The following is a 19,597-nucleotide window of genomic DNA, read 5'->3' as shown; positions in this document are numbered from 1 at the left end:
TATAATTGGACTGTGTTTCGGCTAGGATTTGCATTTTGTGCTGTCAAAATTCATGCACGATGCATGAGCTAGTTGATTGATTCAAATCATGCAAATTAACTCGATGGATACATGTGTTACGGAATCTGATCATTTATTGAGTTCAACCTAATTTGCATTGCTATGAAGACTATGATATATATATATATATTCGGAGGCAGCATGCCTGGATTTGATGGATGATTATTTACTGACTAAATTAACATCCGCTGCCCAGATTCTGATCCTCAACAGCTTCTGAATTATGTCAAAAATAAATGGATTACGGTGAGCCTCTTAGTAAATTTATTATTATTTCTCTGGTTTTAGTAGTAGAACATAACTGACCTTTAATAAAACATAATTGACCTTTAAGCAACTCAACCATCCATCTCATCATTCAAAGTTATAAATAATTTAAAATATATATGTTCATTCTTTTGGATGAAGATCAAGCTTCTGTAATCTATATCTGCTTTCATTCATGCTAATCATAAATATACAGGCGTCTTAAGTTAATTGCGTATAGAAGGGAATGTAAATACCCTAATTAAGCAACTACTTTACTAACACACACCCCATAATAAATTTTTTTTTACAAAAAGAACAAAGAATTAGATCCAATTATAGCACATTTTTGTAATTTCAAATACGTCCTCAATGAGTATGGTCGTTCCCATATATATATATCCAGTATACTTATTCTGGTCCTAGAGGAAATTTGGCCTTGTGTTTGAGGGAATGTAGGAGGTGAAGAGAATGGGATGGCAGAGGGCCATGAGGAGATGAAGAGACAGAAACCTCCATTCAGAACATAATACGCATCGAATACTTTTCTAAGGACAGACATATTTGGATCCTGTCAGAGTTAGCTGAATGCATATTGAGAACTTAAGTTCACCAAAAGCCATGAAAGTTCGAACAGCAATATCAACTGCAGGTGTTGCCTCATCATATGATAATTATCTGCCACAAGTAGCTTAACCTGTTTGAATCTGATAACCTACGTTAGGAGCAAAAGAGTGATCCTACTAGTCTTGGCCACAAAATTCCTATTCAAATCCAGACATTCATGTATAGACATTGATTTGCTATTACTCATGTTTCTAAATAAAATAAGGGGAAAAAAAAAATCTATGCGGATAGCTGCACATTTGTTGCAGAACCAAGTCTATAAGTATCATAACATGCACTGCAACTCCTCAAATCTCTACAACTTTACCCTTCTCAATCTTGTTGACTCTTCAGGATCGCGTAAGCCCCATACTTTGGTCTGTTGCTGCACCACCAAAACTGAAGCCCCACCTTCAAAATCCGAGGAAGCAAGTATCTCCCCTAATGTTCCCAAGTCTCCATTTTCTTTCCGTTTTCCAAGGTCAGATATAAATCGTGAGTCTCCATGACGTCTCCCTACAATAACAAGGTCATAGTAAGTACCTACTGATCTGATCACCCCAAGTGCTCCTGAAGTGTTGTCCATTACCATCTCTTCCTGGTATGTTACTCGCTCATTTCGTGAGGCATTTTGCTTAAATTCCTCCAATATTTCAGAATCAAGCATCTTGCACCTTGCCGTGCCTCCTACCAGTATTGTTGATGAAGTAAAATGTAACAGAGTAATTGTCACGGTTTGGTGTTCTGACATACGTCCTGCATACGCTACTGCCTCTCTGTCATCTGCACCCCCAAAGAAGAGCACCGCAACTTGATAGTACGAGGACTCTGAAAGAAGAAGTCTTGATTTTCTCCAGTTCCTACGGTCAATAAGAACCCCAACTGAGCAAGGAGCCTTTTCAAACACATTCTTGTTCAGGTGCCTATACACATGGGATGATTCTGCCCTGTATTTCTGTTTATGGAAAGGGATGATTATAAAGGATATTCTCTGTTCTAAAGCTAGGGAACATACATCATTGTGCATTGATGCATAAGGCGAAATGCCTTGATAGCAATGCACTTTCAGATGGTAACGGTTTTCTTGTTCAAATTTTCTGAAAACATTGAAGATGCGCTCAGATTGTGTAGGGTCCTGAGATGACTTGTCACGAGGCATGTGGGGAATGAGAAGGGAAGAGGCACGCCCTGCAAGCTTAATGAGGTGTAGGACAAACAAACTAATCGGAGTTTCTTTGGTAGGATTAGAGGCATCCAGCAGCATGATCATTGTTCGGACATTGTCTAGGCTGTGAATGCAAGCAAGCACGCGCAGTTCCTCATTATGGTGATGGTGTCGAATAGTCCTCCTCTTGTAAGCGAGGAATCTTCTCGAAGGATCGTACAGAGTTTTCACAAGGGGTGAAACAACCCCTGTTATAACTACCACAGAGATAATCAAGATGGCGAAGCATTCATCATTAATTTCCTGCACATTGATGTAATTACCTCTATTGATTAAGCACGTAAAAGCAACACTCCTCTACACTTTCAAATTAACGTTGTGTCCATAGCAACATCTTTCACTTACGAAAATGGCTTGAGTCTTACAGTTGGAAAAACCAAGAAAATATGCAGAATAACATCAAAAAGCAATCAAAACAAACCAGAGGTAGCTTGCTTACATTTTCTGTTCTCCAATTATTCAACATTGCAAGATCAATGATGCCTTTGGAGTTCATAATGAGTCCAAGAGAGACTGCATCTCGGACTGGCATCCGAAAGAAGATTGGAGGCAATGCTGTGCCTATCATTTTCCCAATGAAGCCAACTAAAACAAATAGTTGAAGTACACCCACATTCTCCAACTTCTGTATTGCAAAAACGTTCATTTTCAATCCGCACATCGTGAAGAAGATGGGCATAAGCAGAACTGAAACAAAACATTCAAGTCTTTCCACTATTGCAGCCCCCAACGGAGGTCCATCTGGTATCACCAAGCCCAGAATGAAAGATGAGAAGAAAGCACTCACTCCTATAAGTTCCCCAAGTAAACCACAGCATAGAAGAGCAACAAAAATCAGAAAGATGTAGATCTCCCTAACCGGTTTCCCTTCTGGAGTATGTCGAATTACCCATAAAGCTGCAGGACGAAATCCGAAGACGATGAGGATGATGAGAAGGGCAAATGACAGAAGAGAACCCATTGACGTTTTGGGGGATTTTGTCACAGCCATTTTTACAGCAATAATGAATATTGTAATGGACCAGTGGCAAATATCAGATACAATGGAAGCATTGCTTGCAAGACGTCCTAGCTCAGAATTTAGGATCTTGAGCTCATACAGAAAGCAAGCAATAACTGGGAATGACGAATCAGACTCCAATCTTATGACCATGTGCAGCGCACGACGAACACCATCATCCAATTGGATAACTTGGCCAAGGATCAAGGCAAGAAATTTACCAAATGCCAGAGGAACGAAAAAGCCCAAACATCCTACGGCAAATGTCCTTTTACCAGAATGAAGAACTGTTGACGCATCCATTTTTACCCCGATTAGGAAGATAAAAAACATAAAACCAAAGACTGAAAATGTTTCGAGAACTGTTCTTCCTTCTACTGGGAAAACTTTGGCTGCAAACTTCGAGTTGCACCCAAGAACTGAAGGCCCTAGAATTGCACCACCCTGGTTAATGTAAATCAGCAAAAACTATCAGAAAACACAATGCCAAAGCATATAATTTGCTCATCTTAAGGACTACTATCATATATGCAGCAGTTACAACATGACTTTTATTAGCTTGAAAACTTTAAACGGATTGCCAAAGCAAGTATATCATGAACAATGTCTGGAGATGGCCACTAGAAAAGCATTCTGTAGCTTGAACTCCTATGTTAACATAGTGAAAAGAGTAAAGATGTTTCATTTCCATAGTTGATAAATTCTAGGAGATCAATTATAATCATACAAACCAAGACTTTTCGTTATGGGTTTGAATTGATCATGAACCCAAAAATCAGACTCTCCCATTTAACATTCATGCTTCCTCCACCTTATACTATTAAGCACGTCGGTTGGTCGATCAATTTCTGGGCTATAACCAAAACCTAATCAGTGGTTCCAAAACCCTGATAAGAGCCTCCTTTACAAAAAAAAAAGATCATTTCTCTCGCTAGTTTCTTGTATTCTTGTTGATATCCAATTCAAGTAACCCTAATTCAATAATCACCGATTCAAAGAGCAAAAAATACAAAATGTGCATCAGAAAAATGGGGAGGAGCTTACAAGAATCTGAGAAACAATGGAAGGTTGGCCAAAGGGCTTGAGAAGGATGTAAATGGAACGCGTGAAGATGGAAATGAGGGAAAGCTGCAGCAACAACAGAGGAACCGAGAAGGAGAGAGGGTCGTCTCCGAACCATATCCCATTTGAGTTGATTTTATCCACAGCATGGCATTCATATAAGGTACTTACCTCAATCTCCCGATCCAACATCTGTCTCTCAGCCATGGCTCTCTTTCTCCTATTGCAGCAACATCTGAGTGGGCTTTGGCTCTTGTGATATGAGGAGAATGAAAGAGAAAACTACAACGAAAAGAGCAAAAACCCATCTGACAGAAACTGAGATGAATCATGGATGGATGGCTGTGGAGAGAGGACGATGAAAAAATAGCAGAATTATAGCGTCTCTGGCTCCTCGGTATTGACACGTCTGATCATTGAGAGAAAAATACGTGCGGGGATGTCCTAGCCCATGGTTCCATAAAGGGTGTCGCTATACATACCCATCCCATCCTATACCTATCATGTATACATCAACAAAAAGAGTAAGAACTCACATGGACGTGATTCCACCGTATTTAATTTAAGGAAGCAAGAGTTAAAATAAGGAATGAAGAGATTTTTCAATCACATTTTATCTCAAAGGCTTTAATGTATTTTTAAAAAAATTCTTCACATAAGTTAGAAGTTGAAAGTTGAAACTATGCCAAATATTCCATTGGTTGCAATCTTCATAGTAGCCAAAACATAATGAACGAAACACGAAAATGAGGCCCTCATATTTGCCATTTGAGTTCGTTTAGGGTCTCACATTTGCAGTCAAAGCTCGGAGTTGACTTTTTCACATGTTTTATTTTAATTTTGTTTTAATTTAGTAATTAGCCTTTTAGTTGGATTAGGGTTTCCAAAACATGTTTAAGCCTTTTGGCCTTGTTTCGAATTTATTATTGAATTTTATAAAAATCTTCGGTTTTTACCTAGCCTAATGCTAGCATGGTCATGTCTTGTCTCGTCTTGTGTTATCTATCTGAAGAGAATATATTCTCTATTAAAGTGTGTAACTCTTTAGTTGCAGATAATATATTCTTGTAAAAGGGTGTAACTCTTTAGTTGCAGAGAATATATTTACTGTAAAATGGTGTAACTTTTTAGTTGCAGAGAATATATTCTCTATTAAAGTGTGTAACAATTTAGTTGTAGAGAATATATTCCCTGTAAAAGCATGTAACTCTTTAGTTGCAGAGAATATATTCTCTATTAAAGTGTGTAACTCTCTAGTTATAGAGAATATATTCTCCGTAAAAGGGTGTAACTCTTTAGCTGCAGAGAATATATTCTCTTAGGGTGTAACTCTTTAGTTTCACCAACAACTTCAACGTTAACACCATTAATCTATATATACATAGATATGGTTGTTCTTGACAATATACATACCAGCAGAATATATGAATTTGGATCAATTGAGGGTTTGGGCCAATGATCTGCGATTGTCAAGTGGTTCAAGTGATCAGGTAAATATACAACTTTTTAATTGTTTTAGGAAATTTTTTTCATTAATTGCAGATGCTCAAGTGAATTTATATTGTTCTCAAGATGATATTCTCGGACACAAAATAAAATAAAAAGACGAAAATACTGACGAAAATGTTGATGAAAATATGGACGAATTTTCCACCGACATGGTATGATATTTAATTCAATTAATATATGGTTTATTATGTCAATTTGTAATAAAATATATTGATTTCTAACAGAATTAATACATTTTCAGGTATTCAATTCGCGCCAATCTCTAATTGATTGGATTCAAAATACTGGACATAGTTTAGGATATATTAATTTCATTAAAAGGTCAGAGACTAGTCTAATCGGGAAGAGTCCTAGACTGTTATTCCAATGTGATCGCGGTGGCACGTATAGAAGCAAGAAAACCTCCACGAAGGTTACAGGCACAAAAAATTGATTGTCCTTTCAGATTGAAAGGGGTCAAAATGCGAGCAGGTGATGACTAGATGGTAAGGGTGGTATGTGGAACACATAATCATGCCCCTGCAACATATATGGAGGGACATCCATACCCCGGTCGGCTCTCTGAATTCGAAATCCAGTTGATGGTACATCTGTCTACGAAAAATGTAAAGCCACGAGATATCTTGGCATCGTTGAAGAAGCAGAATTTGGACAACGTGTCTACCATTAAAACCATATATAATGCACGTCAGAAATTTCAAACTGCAGAGAAAGCTAGCAAAACCCAGATGCAAGTTGTCATGTCATTCCTACAATGTGAAAGATACATTTTCGAGAGTCGAACAAATGTTGTAACCAATGAGCTTGAAGATTTATTCTTCGCACATCTAGGATCATTAGAGCAATGGCATACATTCCCGCACGTGTTATTGATGGACGCAACATATAAAACAAACAGATACAGGATGCCTCTCCTTGAGATTGTTGGCGTGACAACAACTAATATGAAATTTTGCATGGCATTCATGTTCCTGCACTCAGAAAAAGTGTTCAATTATACTTGGGTTTTAAGGTGTATGCAGTCAACAATGGATGGATGCACTGGTCCACGATGGTCGTCCCATACCAATTGATTCCATAGATAATTTTTGGAGGAAACTTGACTTATCACCGTGTGTGTCTCTTCAAGATGATGATATCGATTGTGACGTGGATCTGCAAGTGTTCACGAAACAGTTTAAGCAGCAACCAAGGTATGGTAAATTCAGTCTCTTAAGGAAGTTGAGGGAGATAATCACATCATCAACTACTTTAATTCGTGTATTTGTTTTTAAGACAAACACTCATGGACGCCCCTCCTCGAAGAAAAAAGTGGCATCAAATACTCGTGCTAATCCGTCCGCATTAGTGTTTGTTGAGTCTGATTCCCCTCATTCTTGAGAACCAAGCAGACACAATTATTCATTTGGAGGCCCCGACTACTCGAAGAGCAGGGAAGACATATCCACTCGTGCTAATACGACTACATTTGAGTTTGTTAAGCCAGATATTTTCCAATTTCAGGAATCAGCGAGACACAGTTGCTCCTCTACTTACAACTACTCTGTACATGCCTACGTTCATCAGTTTCTACATATACTTCATCCTTACATTATGCATATACAAGACGTAAAACCTGATGGAAATAACGACTTTCGGGCGATAGCTGTCTGTCTTGGTCTTCACGAAGATGCATGGACAACTATCCGATATAACTTAATAGAAGAGTTACACATATTCAGGACACAATATGTTGCAATATTTGGCATTGATGACCAGACTCGTGTTTACAACTTACTGAACTTCCTTGCATTAGATAGGGGAGCACCGATTGAGCATTGAACGATTATGCCAGACATAGGTCTCTTGATTGCTTCAAAGTTCAATGTGATATTACACGTTTTAAATGCTGCACATAGCTTCACGTATTTTCCACTTCGATCTACTCTACCACCGTTGTATCAACATGTAGCTATCGCTATTGGGTACATGAATAATAATCACTACGTCTAGGTTGCATTGACAGAGGGTTACCCGATGCCTCCCATTATGCCATAATGGGTTCACTTCAGGCATGATTGCGCAACTACATGGGCCACCCCGTATGCGGAGAGAATTCATGCATACATGCGTCCTACGTTTCCTTTTGAAGCCATTGTGTTGGAAGATTAGAAATATAACATGTGTTAATATGTTTGAATAAATTTGTCTTAAATATCCAAGACTTTTGTGTTATTTGATTTTACCTCGTACAAAAAGGGAAAAATCAGAAATTCAATCGGATTCAACGAATTGTTGGCGTCCTCAAAAAAGGATGGTAAGAAGGGCAAAATCCAAGACAAGGAGCAGGGGAGAGAGAGAAATGGCTAGACTTGCCAATAAAATAAAATAAAAAACACTCTAATTAACGAGAATAGCATTATACTTCTATTTAATTATTAATTATTAACGGAAGAATTGAAGTTAATTGGGCCCAAAACTTCTTTGAGCAAGAAAAACTATGATAGTGTACCTTCTACTAAAAAATGTTACTTATTTTAGATATCAATTATAGAAGGGTGTTCATCAAAAAAAAATTATAGAAGGGAATGTCAAATGACTAAATGGTGTAGAAAAAGAAAAAAAAAAGTACAAAATAATGAGGTGGACTTATATATAGTTTTTTATCTCTCAAATCATGAGACAACTAGATTGATAGATAAGCAGAGACAGTAAGAGAGAGAAGAAGGTGAGGGAGCTCAAATCGAGTGGCAGAGAGAGACAATAGGGAATAGGGTGGGTTTATATAGTAAATAGGGTGGGTATTTTTAAAAATTCCCTTCCATAAATTAGGTTGGGGCTTGCTTCGCCCATCAAAAGCCCACAACGACACACCATTTTGAAATTCCTAACACACAGTATTACCATCTCCAACATCATCAATTCTCTTTTAGTGGGAAGCCCCAACCTGATGCAACATGAGATTAATTGACGTAGAAAATCAACACACAAGCAAGAATCAACCCATCTATAACCCTAACTTACACAATAAGTAAGAATTATAGCAACTCAACTCATGCGTTTAGGCAGCCATTATTTCATATATCAAAACTCAATAATAATAACTAGTCTTCAAAACCCTAAACGAAGTGCTTAACTAGAATCCACGCAGAAAGCCCTAAGAAATATTAAACAAAGACTAAAATATCCAACACAAAATAAATAAGAAAATAGAACATTAAATATAAAATAATATAATATACAACACTAGCTAGCTCTTGTTCCGTTTGATAGCTGCACGTCCTTAGCTTGATGTGCACTTGATCTGCTTCACGTGATCCAGCTTCTCCTAATAATCCAATCTACATCACAACCCAATGATCACTTTGTGATGTTTGAGTCAGTTTTAAACTCGAAATGATCACCCCGTATGCACAACGGGCCACCAATTTAGTCCTGAGCCGAAGCTCAGTGCGCAAGTAAGATTGGGTCAAGACATAGAATAAGGCTCTTAACCCCATACGAAACAGGCATGTGCCATCGGCCCTCAGTCCACGAAACCTATGAAATCCTAAAGAATTACATCCCACTAGCTCGTACACCCGACTTAAGGGATTTTTCACCTGTAAACTCGATGATATAACCACTGGAGTCTAAACTAATGCCAAGTTGTTTCCAACGTCTTCACACACTGGAATTACATTTCATTCTAGTAACAACATCCTCTTTTTTCTCATGCACATTGTGTTTTTTTTTTGTTTTTTTAAGTTATAAACATCCTTTTGTATGTGTTGTTAATTTATAGATTTGGCATTAGTTTAGACTCTATTGAATTTAAATAGTTTGATGTTGGTTTTTAACCCTACTGATGTATGAAAGTATGAGTGCTCATGTTGAATGTGATGACTATGTTATATATACTTGGATTATCTATTTTCTATGCAGGGTTGAATTCTGAGGTAACCTAAGCTACTATGATGTGTAGTGTAACCTGAGGTAGGCTACTTTAGTCACAGTTGAGGATCAGATCCAAACAAGCCCTATGTGTTAAAATAGCAGTTATTAAGTGGATTAAGGTGTCTTATTTCTTACATAATTGATATATTCTGTTAGGACTCTAATGAAGAGTTGTCTTTAATAGAAATTCTTTATCTAGGGTTTCGCAAAAAAAGGAAAGACTTGGAGTTTACGGCTTCTAGGGTTTTTAGGTCGAGGTATATATAGTTCGTTCAAAACATGTTGCGAAGACATCGAAGCTTGAGCACAAAATAGATTCAAGTTCCTCTAGTGCTTTGAAATTATTCTTTAGCATATGATATCGAGTTGGAGAAGAAGGCTGGAGTGAGATAGCTCTTGGTGGAGTGGATCACTTGTTGGTGGACGATCAAACAACGTTTTCTCTGCTGAAGTCTTTGGTAGTTGCCAAAGTATGTGCGGCTAATCAAATTGCCAATCAAGGGATTCAATTGGCAAATGACTATGCGTCTGCCCAAGTAGACTCAAGTATGATCTCGACTAATATAATAGATGGAGGAAATAATTTGCTGAGTTGGACTAGACCTTCAAGAGATTTTATCAAGGCTAATTGGGATGCTGCAGTATATACCAGAGGAGATTGTACTGGTATAGGTGTTATATTTAGGGACGGTAATGGTGATGTTATGGCTTGTAGTACACATAAGAGGCATGTTGCGCTCGATCCTACTATTGCGGAGGCGATGGGGGCTCTTCATGCAGTCCAGTTGGCTATTGAACTGGGATTTTACCAGCTGTCTTTGGAAGGAGATTCATTGGTTGTGGTGGAAGCCATTAAAGGGGGGGAGTTGAATTGGACAGCTTGGAGAGAGATTGTTTTGGAGATTAGAAGGTTGCTTACACAGTTCGTTAAGTGGACAGCTTGTCATGTTAGAAGAGAAGGTAATATGGTTGCACATTCCTTGGCAAAATGTGCTCTACAGGCGAATGACTTGAGGGTATGGGTTGAAGAGGCTCCTTTGTGTGTTACAGATATTGTGGAGGCTGAAAAAATATCTTCTTCAAATGAGGGACCTTTGGTGGTTTAGTTTGTGATTTCTTTCAGTATTTTGTTTCAGTTTTCATTGTTGTGTTCTTGTAGTTTCTGGTTATGTATTCCACCTTAGGGTGGCACGAGTACCTTTTACGAGGACTCCATTTCATTTATCCAGTTTTATCTGGAATTATGGAATCATATCAGGTTGCAAAACCTTTTCAAAAAAAAAAAAAAGTATGTGCGGCTAATGAACTTGCTACGTTTGACGAAACATACACGGAATAGTTGATGTACTAAAATGTCTTTGGTTTGGAACCTTTGTAATCTTTTCCTTGTATAACATGATTTTAAAAGAAGTGACAATGAACCAACTCTGTATGTGAAAAATGATGCTAAGGAGTTGGTAGTCTCCTTGTATAGACGTATTGTTGTATGTGGATGATTTTCTCATCACTAAAATAACCCTTTTATGTGCAGGAGTTCAAGGAGGAGATGATGAAGGAATTTGAAATGTCTGACTTGGGTGAAAAGAGTTATTTTCTGGGCATGGAAGTCTACCAATCTGCTAATGGTATTTTTATGTCACAATAAAAGTATGCAAAAGAGATTTTGAAGAAATTTAGAATGGAGAGTTGCAAACCAGTTGCAACACCTTTAGTTGTGAATGAGAATATGAGACTTGATGATGGTAGTTCCAAGGTGGATGCCACAGCTTATAGAAGTTTGATTGGAAACCTATTGTATATTTGTATTTATCAGCAACCAGGCCTGGTATTATGCATGCTACTAGTCTTCTATCAAGTTTAATGGGTGCCCCAAGTCAAATTCATTTAGGGGCAACTAAAATAGTTCTTAGGTATTTAAATGGTACCTTAGACTATGGAATTCGGTATAGGAGATCTAATAAGGGGATACTTGAAGAATACACTGATAGTAACTTGGCTGGTTGTGTTAAGATTTTAAAAGCACTTAGGGTATCTTTTTTCATTAGGCTCTAGTGCCTTTGCTTGGAATTCAAGAAAACAAACTGTAGTTGTACAATCCATAGCAGAGGCAAAGTATATTACTATAGCGGAAGCTTCCAATCAAGCCATTTGGCTCAAAAAGCTTCTTAAGGATGTGGAAAACGAGCAACTGAAAGCAACTGCTATCTGGTATGACAGTAAATCTACAACCTCCATTGCTGAAAATCTAGTTCAACATGGAAGAACAAAACATATTAATGTGAAATATCATGCAATCAGGAAAGCAATAAAGGAAGGTGAAATCAAGCTGGTTTTCTAAAGGTATGATGAATAGATTGCTGATATTGTAACTTCTAACTAAAGCTCTCCTATAGCTAAGTTTGAATTTGTCAAGGTAATGCTAGGAGTGAACAAGAAATGCTTCAAGGAGGAGAGTCAATGAAGTCTTTTCTTGTACTATGTTTATGTTTGTGCATTGTTAATATGTATTTTATGGTTAATTGGTTTTACTCTCGTTTTAGTGTTGTTAAGTCAGTTTGTAGTTTGACTCATTTTTATACTTTTTATGTCTTTATGGAGATTTCTATGTTAGCTTGTTAGCAGCAGCTTTCATATTATTCTGTCAAGATATTTGGAATGTTAATGAAAAAGAGTTCTCCAAAAACAACTCTTTTTTTTTCACTTGACACTTTTAGATCTCTTTGAGTTAGTTGAGTTACTCTTTACTGTTGTTTGAAGACTCTATCTTTTACACAAACCCTTGAATCTTGTCCATATCAACCATATAATTTACAGACGATTACACTTGCTGAATCCTGCCAATCACATTATGTTTTCCCCACAAATTTCTTTTCTAAGGTCCCTTGTAATCTCAAAGAACAAGGTCTCATTCCTCACCCATACAACTAGCCAATGACAAAAGGGTTACATCCTTTTTCCCTCTGTATCGTTCATGAAATGCCTGATCAGCCTATATTGCATAAATTTCAAAGATTTTGTTCTACTTTGGGTATTGATTCTAGAATCAACTCCTATACTTAAACCATAATTTCTTGCTCCTACATCGATATATATGTATCTACTTTTGAAGCTAATTTTACTTATTTTATTTATGTTTATTTTCAATGAAATCCATGGTTTCAGTGTCAAAGGCTCAACTTTCTTGATTGTTTCATGTTTAAACCCAGGCATTGAGAATTTCTACCTCTGCTGCCATTTTGAAATTACTTCAAATCGAGCTCTTTTCTCAGTATGATCTCTATGAGACTGATGATGGAAGAATAAACTTTTTTCTCTCTTAAAATCGTCCTCAATTGGAAGAATAAAGACTAGTAACTATACTTGGCCCAAGGTTTAGTAATCCAACATGGCATCATCTTTATACATGGTTACTATCGGTGATGTGCTTTGTGGAGAACACCTAAATAGCTTTTGTTTTGCCTAATCTTGGATGAATGTTAGACATTTTAAAAGCACTTTAGGGTATGTTTTTTCTTTAGGCTCTGGTGCCTTTGCTTGGAATTCAAGAAAACAAAATGTAGTTGCACAATCAGCAGCAGAGGCAGAGTATATTGCTACAACTGAAGCTTCCAATCAAGCCATTTGGCTCAAAAGGCTTCTCTAGGATTTGGGAAAAGAGCAACTGGAAGCAACTGCTATCTGGTGTGACAGTAAATCTACAATCTCCATTGCGAAAAGTCTAGTTCAACATGGAAGAACAAAACATATTAATACGAAATATCATGCAATCATGGAGGCAATAAAGGAATTTGAAATCAAGCTAGTTTTCTGTAGATATGATGAACAGATTGTTGATATTCTAAGTTCTAACTAAAGCTCTCCCTATAGCTAAGTTTGAATTTTCCAGGGTAATGTTGGGAGTGAACAATAAAAGGTTCAAGGAGGAGTGTTGAGTCAATGAAGTATTTTCTTGTACTGTGTTTATGTTTGTGTATTGTTAATGTGTATTTTATGGTTAATTGGTTTTAATCATATTTTAGTGTTGTTAAGTCAGTCAATTTTAGTTTGACTCTTTTTATATGTTTTTTTTATGTCTTTCTAGAGATTTCTATGTTAGCTTGTATAGCATCAACTTTTATATTGCTCTGTCAAGATATTTGGAATGTTAATGAAGAAGAATTCTCCAGAAACAACTCTATTTTTCTTCACTTCACTCTTTTAGATCTCTTTGAGTTAGCTGAGTTACTCTTTATTGTTGTTTGAAGACTTCGCCTTTTACACAAACCCTTGAATCTTGTCCATATCAGCCATATAATTTACAGACGATTACACTTGTTGAAACCTGCCAATCACAATACGTTTTCCACACAAATTCCTTTTCCAGGGTCCCTTGTAATCTCAAAGAACAAGGTCTCATTCCTCACCCATGCAGCTAGCTAAGGACAAAAGGGTTACATCCTTTTTCCCTCTGTTCTGTTTTTGAAATGCCTGATCAGCCTATATTGCATAAATTTCAAAGCTTTTGTTCTGCTTTGGGTATTGATTATTGAATCGACTGCTATGCTTGAACCATAATTTCTTGCTCCTACATTGATATATATATGTATGTATGTATCTATTTTTGAAGTTAATTTACTTATTTTTTTATGTTTATTTTCAATGAAATCCATGGTTTCAGTGTCAAAGGCTCAGCTTTCTTGATTATTTCATGTTTAAACCTTGGCATTGATCTCTCTGAGATTGATGATGGAAGAATAAAGACTATCCATTTCGCATGATTTAACCGATCAATCTACAAGACAAACCTGTGTTCGGCTCTCAATTTTGTTAACGCGGCCCAAAATGAAAAGCCTAGTAACTATACTTGGCCCAAGGTTTAGTAATCCAACATGGCCTCATCCAGTGTTGTGAAAATCAGATCGACCTGGCCGATCAAACCAAAAAATTGATGACTCGGCCACCAAGCCGGCATGGTTTTGTCAATATTAACATTTGAGCATGTGACCCGGTGAAAACTGGTAAAACCCAATGGTCATACTAGAAACCCGGTGACCGGACCGATTTTACATTAATCGAAGAGGTTATTTTTTAGAGTTAAATTACTACAAAATATTGAATTCTTTTGTAATTTCATTATATGTATTTCATTTTTTTACATATAATATGATAATATCAATACATGTATATTAATTATCACTTATCAAAATATATCAATATAATCAATATGTTAATATAATATATTATTATTACATTGTTAAATGTCAATATTACATACATATGTTTTTGGATGATCATATTTCACTATTTTGATATTTATTTTTATTTTTTAGTATTAAGATTTTCTGAGGTGTCGTCAGAATATTTTTAGAATTTAGCGACAGAATCGTAATTCTATCGCTAAAGTTGTTTGCAATGGAATCGTTGTTCCGTTGTAAAATCTGACGGGAATTCGTGCCATGATTTGCAATGGCAATTTCCATTGCAAAGTCCGTCGCAAAAGGTCTTAAAATTTTAACAAGCTTTAGCGACGGAAATTTATGAAAATTCCGTCGCAAACTATATATTTTGCGACGGATGAAATTCCGTCGCAAACTATATATTTTGCGACAGATGAAATTCCGTCGTAAAATTTCGTAGCTAAAAAACTGTTTTCTTGTAGTGGTTTAGTAATCCAACATGGCCTCATCTTTAATACTTTATACATGGTTACTGTAGGTGATGTGATTTGGGGAGAACACCTAAATAGCTTTTGTTTTGCCTAATCTTGGATGAATGTCAGACATTTTTAGTTTCTAGGCTAAAATATTATATATGTCCTTAGACTATCATAATTTTCTTGATTATGTCCTTAAACTATTTTTTTCCTTCATTCTATCCTCAAACTATTATTTTGCATACGAAAACGATATAGGGCCCAAAATCTAGTGACCCAAGTAGCCCAACTACATGTGGCGCTGATGTGGCAATGTCATGTCATTTGACAGGTTAAATTTCAAAATTTGTCTATTAGTAGCTTCAGTCAGGGGTAGAGAGTCGAGAGCCGTATACGAGTCACGTCAAGAAAGGTTTTGAAAGAAGAAGCTAGGTTTTGAAGCAAGTTTCTTCTGCTACATCGGAGGTGATTATCAGCTCTCCGAGCATCGCATTGAAGATTATCAGCGAGTGTTCGAAGCGAAGTTCAACTTAACAGTTTTTTTGATGTCTTCGAATGGGTAAATACTCTGTCTACTTTTATGGTTTATGCAACTGCTTTTTCTATGGTTGAGTTGTTATGGGCTTCGTATCTGGATGATGAACTTATATCATGAGTACAGATACGATTAGTTCATTATTATAGAAGGGGATCAATGGTATAATGGATAGTTCATGATTGTAACCATTATTCCATCGAAAAAACTAGTGGATAACTGAATATCACTTGTATTATGGAAAAAAACAAATGGAATTATGTCGTTCAACCGTTATTCCATTAGTTTTTTGTCAGATCACATGGCAAAAACAAATGGAATTACGCAATTCAATTGTTATTCCATTGTTAAAACTAGTGGATAACTGAATATCAACTGTATTATTTGGCATTTATATGATATTTCATTGAAAATATAAATGGAATAAATAATTAATGGATATTTTCATTTGATTTCTCAGTAATGAAATGGTAGATAATCAATGTTATGCGGTGGGTGATAAAGAAGTTATTAATGTCATCAGCTACCAAAGCCCTGAGGTGGTTGCCAATCATTTGGATAGTATGAGAGTTGATTTTAAAGATATTGTTCCTACGTCTGGAATGAAGTTTGAAAGTGAGACAGAAATGTTTGATTTATACAAGAAATATGGTGAACTTAATGGATTCCCTGTGAAACGAAGAACATCAAATAAGGACAAAGATGGAATGTGCAAGTATGTTACATTTACTTGTGGGAGATCAGGTGAGTGCATGTTCAAACTTGTATATCTTCCATTGATTTATATAAATGGAATATAATATTTCATTGTTTAAAATTGATTATATTCATCGCATTATCTGATATTTACATGTTAAATATCAGGTAAGTTAATTAGCCGGTCCAAGAATGTTATAAGTCATCATCCGACTCAAAAGAATGGTTGCAAAGCTAGGTTAAGAGCTCGGATATCAACAGCAGATGAGAAATGGGAGATAACTTCGTTTGAGGACCAACATAATCATGCATTGAGTCCAAACAAAGCAAGGTATTTTTTATGCAATAGGGAGATTAATCCACATGTGCAGAGATAGTTAGTTATAAATGATATTGCTGGGATTAGGCCTAACAAAAGCCACAACGCACAAGTTATTGCAACAGGAGGCCATGACAATTTACCATTTTTGCAAAGGGATACTAGTAATCTTATTGCGAAAGTGAGGCGTATGCGAATGGGTGAAGGCGATGCTAATGCAATCCAGGGTTATTTTGCTAAGATACGATCTAAGAATGAAGGTTTTTTTTCGTTGATAGATTGGGATGAGGAAGAAAGGTTAAAAAGTGTTTTTTGGGATGATCCACGTAGCAGAGCTGCTTGTCGTGAATTCGGTGATATTGTTACATTTGATACTACATATTTGACAAATCAGTATGACATGCCATTTGTTCCATTTGTAGGTGTTAATCATCATGGTCATTCTATTCTTCTTGGGTGTGGTTTAGTTTCTAATGAAGACACAAACACATTTATATGGTTGTTTAGAACTTGGCTTACATGCATGTATAACGTAGCTCCACAAAGGATCATAACGGACCAAGACAGGGCCATGAAGAGTGCAATTGAAATTGTTTTTCCTGGTATCAGGCATAGGTGATGTTTGTGGCATATCTTGAAGAAGGTGCCTGAGAAGCTTGGGTCTTTTAAGAAATACGTTCGCATAACTTATGCTATGGGGAATGCTATATTTGATTCTCAGAGTGTTGATCAGTTTGAATGTGGTTGGAAATTGATGGTTGAAAAGTTTCGGTTGGAAGACAATGCTTGGTTGTCATCTTTGTACGAGGACAGGGAAATATGGGTCCCAATATATATGAAGAAGTTTTTTTGGGCAGGTATTACTGGACAATAAAGTTTTACCTTATTGTTATACTACCTCCATTGATTTTTATTAATGGAACATATATATCCATCAGTTTTTTAAATGGATTATTTTTTTCCCACAGTTTATATACACATTGGTTTGTTAGTTCCATTAGTATTAACAGTGAAATATCCAATATCATTGATAAAATTCAATGGATTAAGTTGTTTATCTTGTTATAACAAATATTTTTTCAACCGTTATGTCAACAACTCAGAGGAGTGAGCATTAATGCATTTTTTGATGGTTATGTCTACTCTAAGACAACTCTTAAGCAGTTTGTGGAACAATACAACAACGCATTGAGGGACAAGGTTGAGAAGGAAAGTCTTGTTGATTATAATTCATTGCACAAGCAACTACAATTTGTAACTTCATTTGAAATGGAAAAACAGATTCAGAAATTATACACTGAATCGAAATTCAAGGAGTTTCAAAGTGAGTTATGTGGGATGATGTACTGTGGGATCTTGGATGTTGAGAATATTGGTGATTCAAAGGTCTTTAATGTGGAAGAAGATATTGCATTTGGTGAGAACTACAAGAAAAAAGTGATTTTTAAGGTTTTATTTGTTGAAGGAACATTGTCAGTGAAGTGTACATGCTACAGGTATGAATTTAGAGGAATATTATGCAGGCATGTAATAATTGTGTTCATTCGTAGTGGTCAATATTTGGTTCCAGATAATTACATATTTACTCGGTGGAGGAAAGATGTGAGGAGATGTCATTCTCGAGTCAAAATTAATTACGAGGGATGGATTGTGACAATGGAGCAGCTTTGATACGATGAGTTGTGTAACTTGTTCACCACTGTCGCAGACATGACATCTTTAAGTGAAATCAAGTACAAGTCAGTAAAAAAATGGATTCAAGATGAAGCAAAGACAATGGCACCCACAATAGTTAATTGTTTGTTACCGGGTAGAACCCAAAATGATCCGATAATCCAAAGAACAAAAGGACGTCCTCGTAGTGTGAGGAAGGAAAAGATTTTTAGAGAAAATGGGTCAGACGAGCACAACCTGAGGCGAGTACAGCACAACATGAGGCGAGTATATCAACGAGAACTCCAATATTAGGGATTGAAGAGATAATGGTATAAATATATATTTTTCACATGTCCAAACTGCATCATTGTATTTGTTATGCCATAAGTCATTATGAGTGCTTATTTATTTCGTTGTTTATTACAGGAATCAAGTCAATTCAGGTAATGATTTTTGAAAGAAGAAGGGGTTCATTTTAAAAATGTAGAACATTTATCAACTTATCCATTTCACTTTTATTTGTATGAATTATGTTGTTTAAAACTATTGTGAAGTTAAGATTCTGTTATGTAATTTTTAAGATTTAATGAGTATTAACATATTCAGAACTAATGAAATAGTTTATGGCATTAGTTTTTTGTCAAATGGAATTATGTCATTCAACCGATTTTTTCAACATATGAGATAACGATCCATTGTTTTTTAAACAATGGATTTAGTACAAAATAATAACAGACCAACATAACCAACGGTAATATTTTTCAGTCAGTACAAAATCATACCAGTACTAATTCATGTTTTTTACAAAATCATATGCCATTTACAAAATCATTGAAAAGCCACTTGTTTCCCTGCTTACATTCTCATGACTTTGTATATATTTTCATCCCACGAATGTCCCCGGTCATTGAGGAAATCATGCAAGATATCAGCCTGAACCTAGCAATGTCGTCTGTTGACAAATCCTTCGGGATTGAGAGTCTGTTGAAGATGCAATCCATGATGTACATGACAAATATCCCACAATCCACTCTGTTTTTAGAACAATAAACAATGAATTAACATTAAATATACATTCTGTAACCAAAGTGATAAATATTATTAAAGGGTGGTAATATTCTTGTTACTTACGATCC

The 19,597-nt window shown here is 36.1% G+C and overlaps 2 protein-coding genes across 2 annotated transcripts; one reads left to right on the top strand and one right to left on the bottom strand.

The window, feature by feature from the left end:
• Positions 1-930: 930 nt before the first annotated feature.
• On the bottom strand, positions 931-4,641 carry LOC119992295 (cation/H(+) antiporter 15-like). The gene is made up of 3 exons (XM_038839001.1): positions 4,182-4,641; positions 2,577-3,581; positions 931-2,380 (listed from the first exon to the last, which is right to left on the bottom strand). The coding sequence occupies exons 1-3, from the start codon at positions 4,404-4,406 to the stop codon at positions 1,229-1,231; spliced, it is 2,382 nt and encodes a 793-aa protein (XP_038694929.1). The 5' UTR covers positions 4,407-4,641; the 3' UTR covers positions 931-1,228.
• An 11,616-nt stretch (positions 4,642-16,257) lies between these two features.
• Positions 16,258-18,476, top strand: LOC119991498 (protein FAR1-RELATED SEQUENCE 8-like). The gene is made up of 5 exons (XM_038837844.1): positions 16,258-16,534; positions 16,655-16,817; positions 16,893-17,337; positions 17,449-17,628; positions 17,955-18,476. Exons 1-5 carry the CDS (start codon positions 16,258-16,260, stop codon positions 18,474-18,476), a joined length of 1,587 nt encoding a protein of 528 aa, XP_038693772.1.
• The last annotated feature ends 1,121 nt before the right edge of the window (positions 18,477-19,597 follow it).

The sequence above is a fragment of the Tripterygium wilfordii genome, chromosome 22 (genome assembly GCF_013401445.1).
Source record: "Tripterygium wilfordii isolate XIE 37 chromosome 22, ASM1340144v1, whole genome shotgun sequence".
NCBI classification, from domain to species: Eukaryota; Viridiplantae; Streptophyta; class Magnoliopsida; order Celastrales; family Celastraceae; genus Tripterygium; species Tripterygium wilfordii.
The sequence above is the reverse complement of the archived record's forward strand: the minus strand, read 5'-3'. Positions and strand labels throughout refer to the sequence as shown.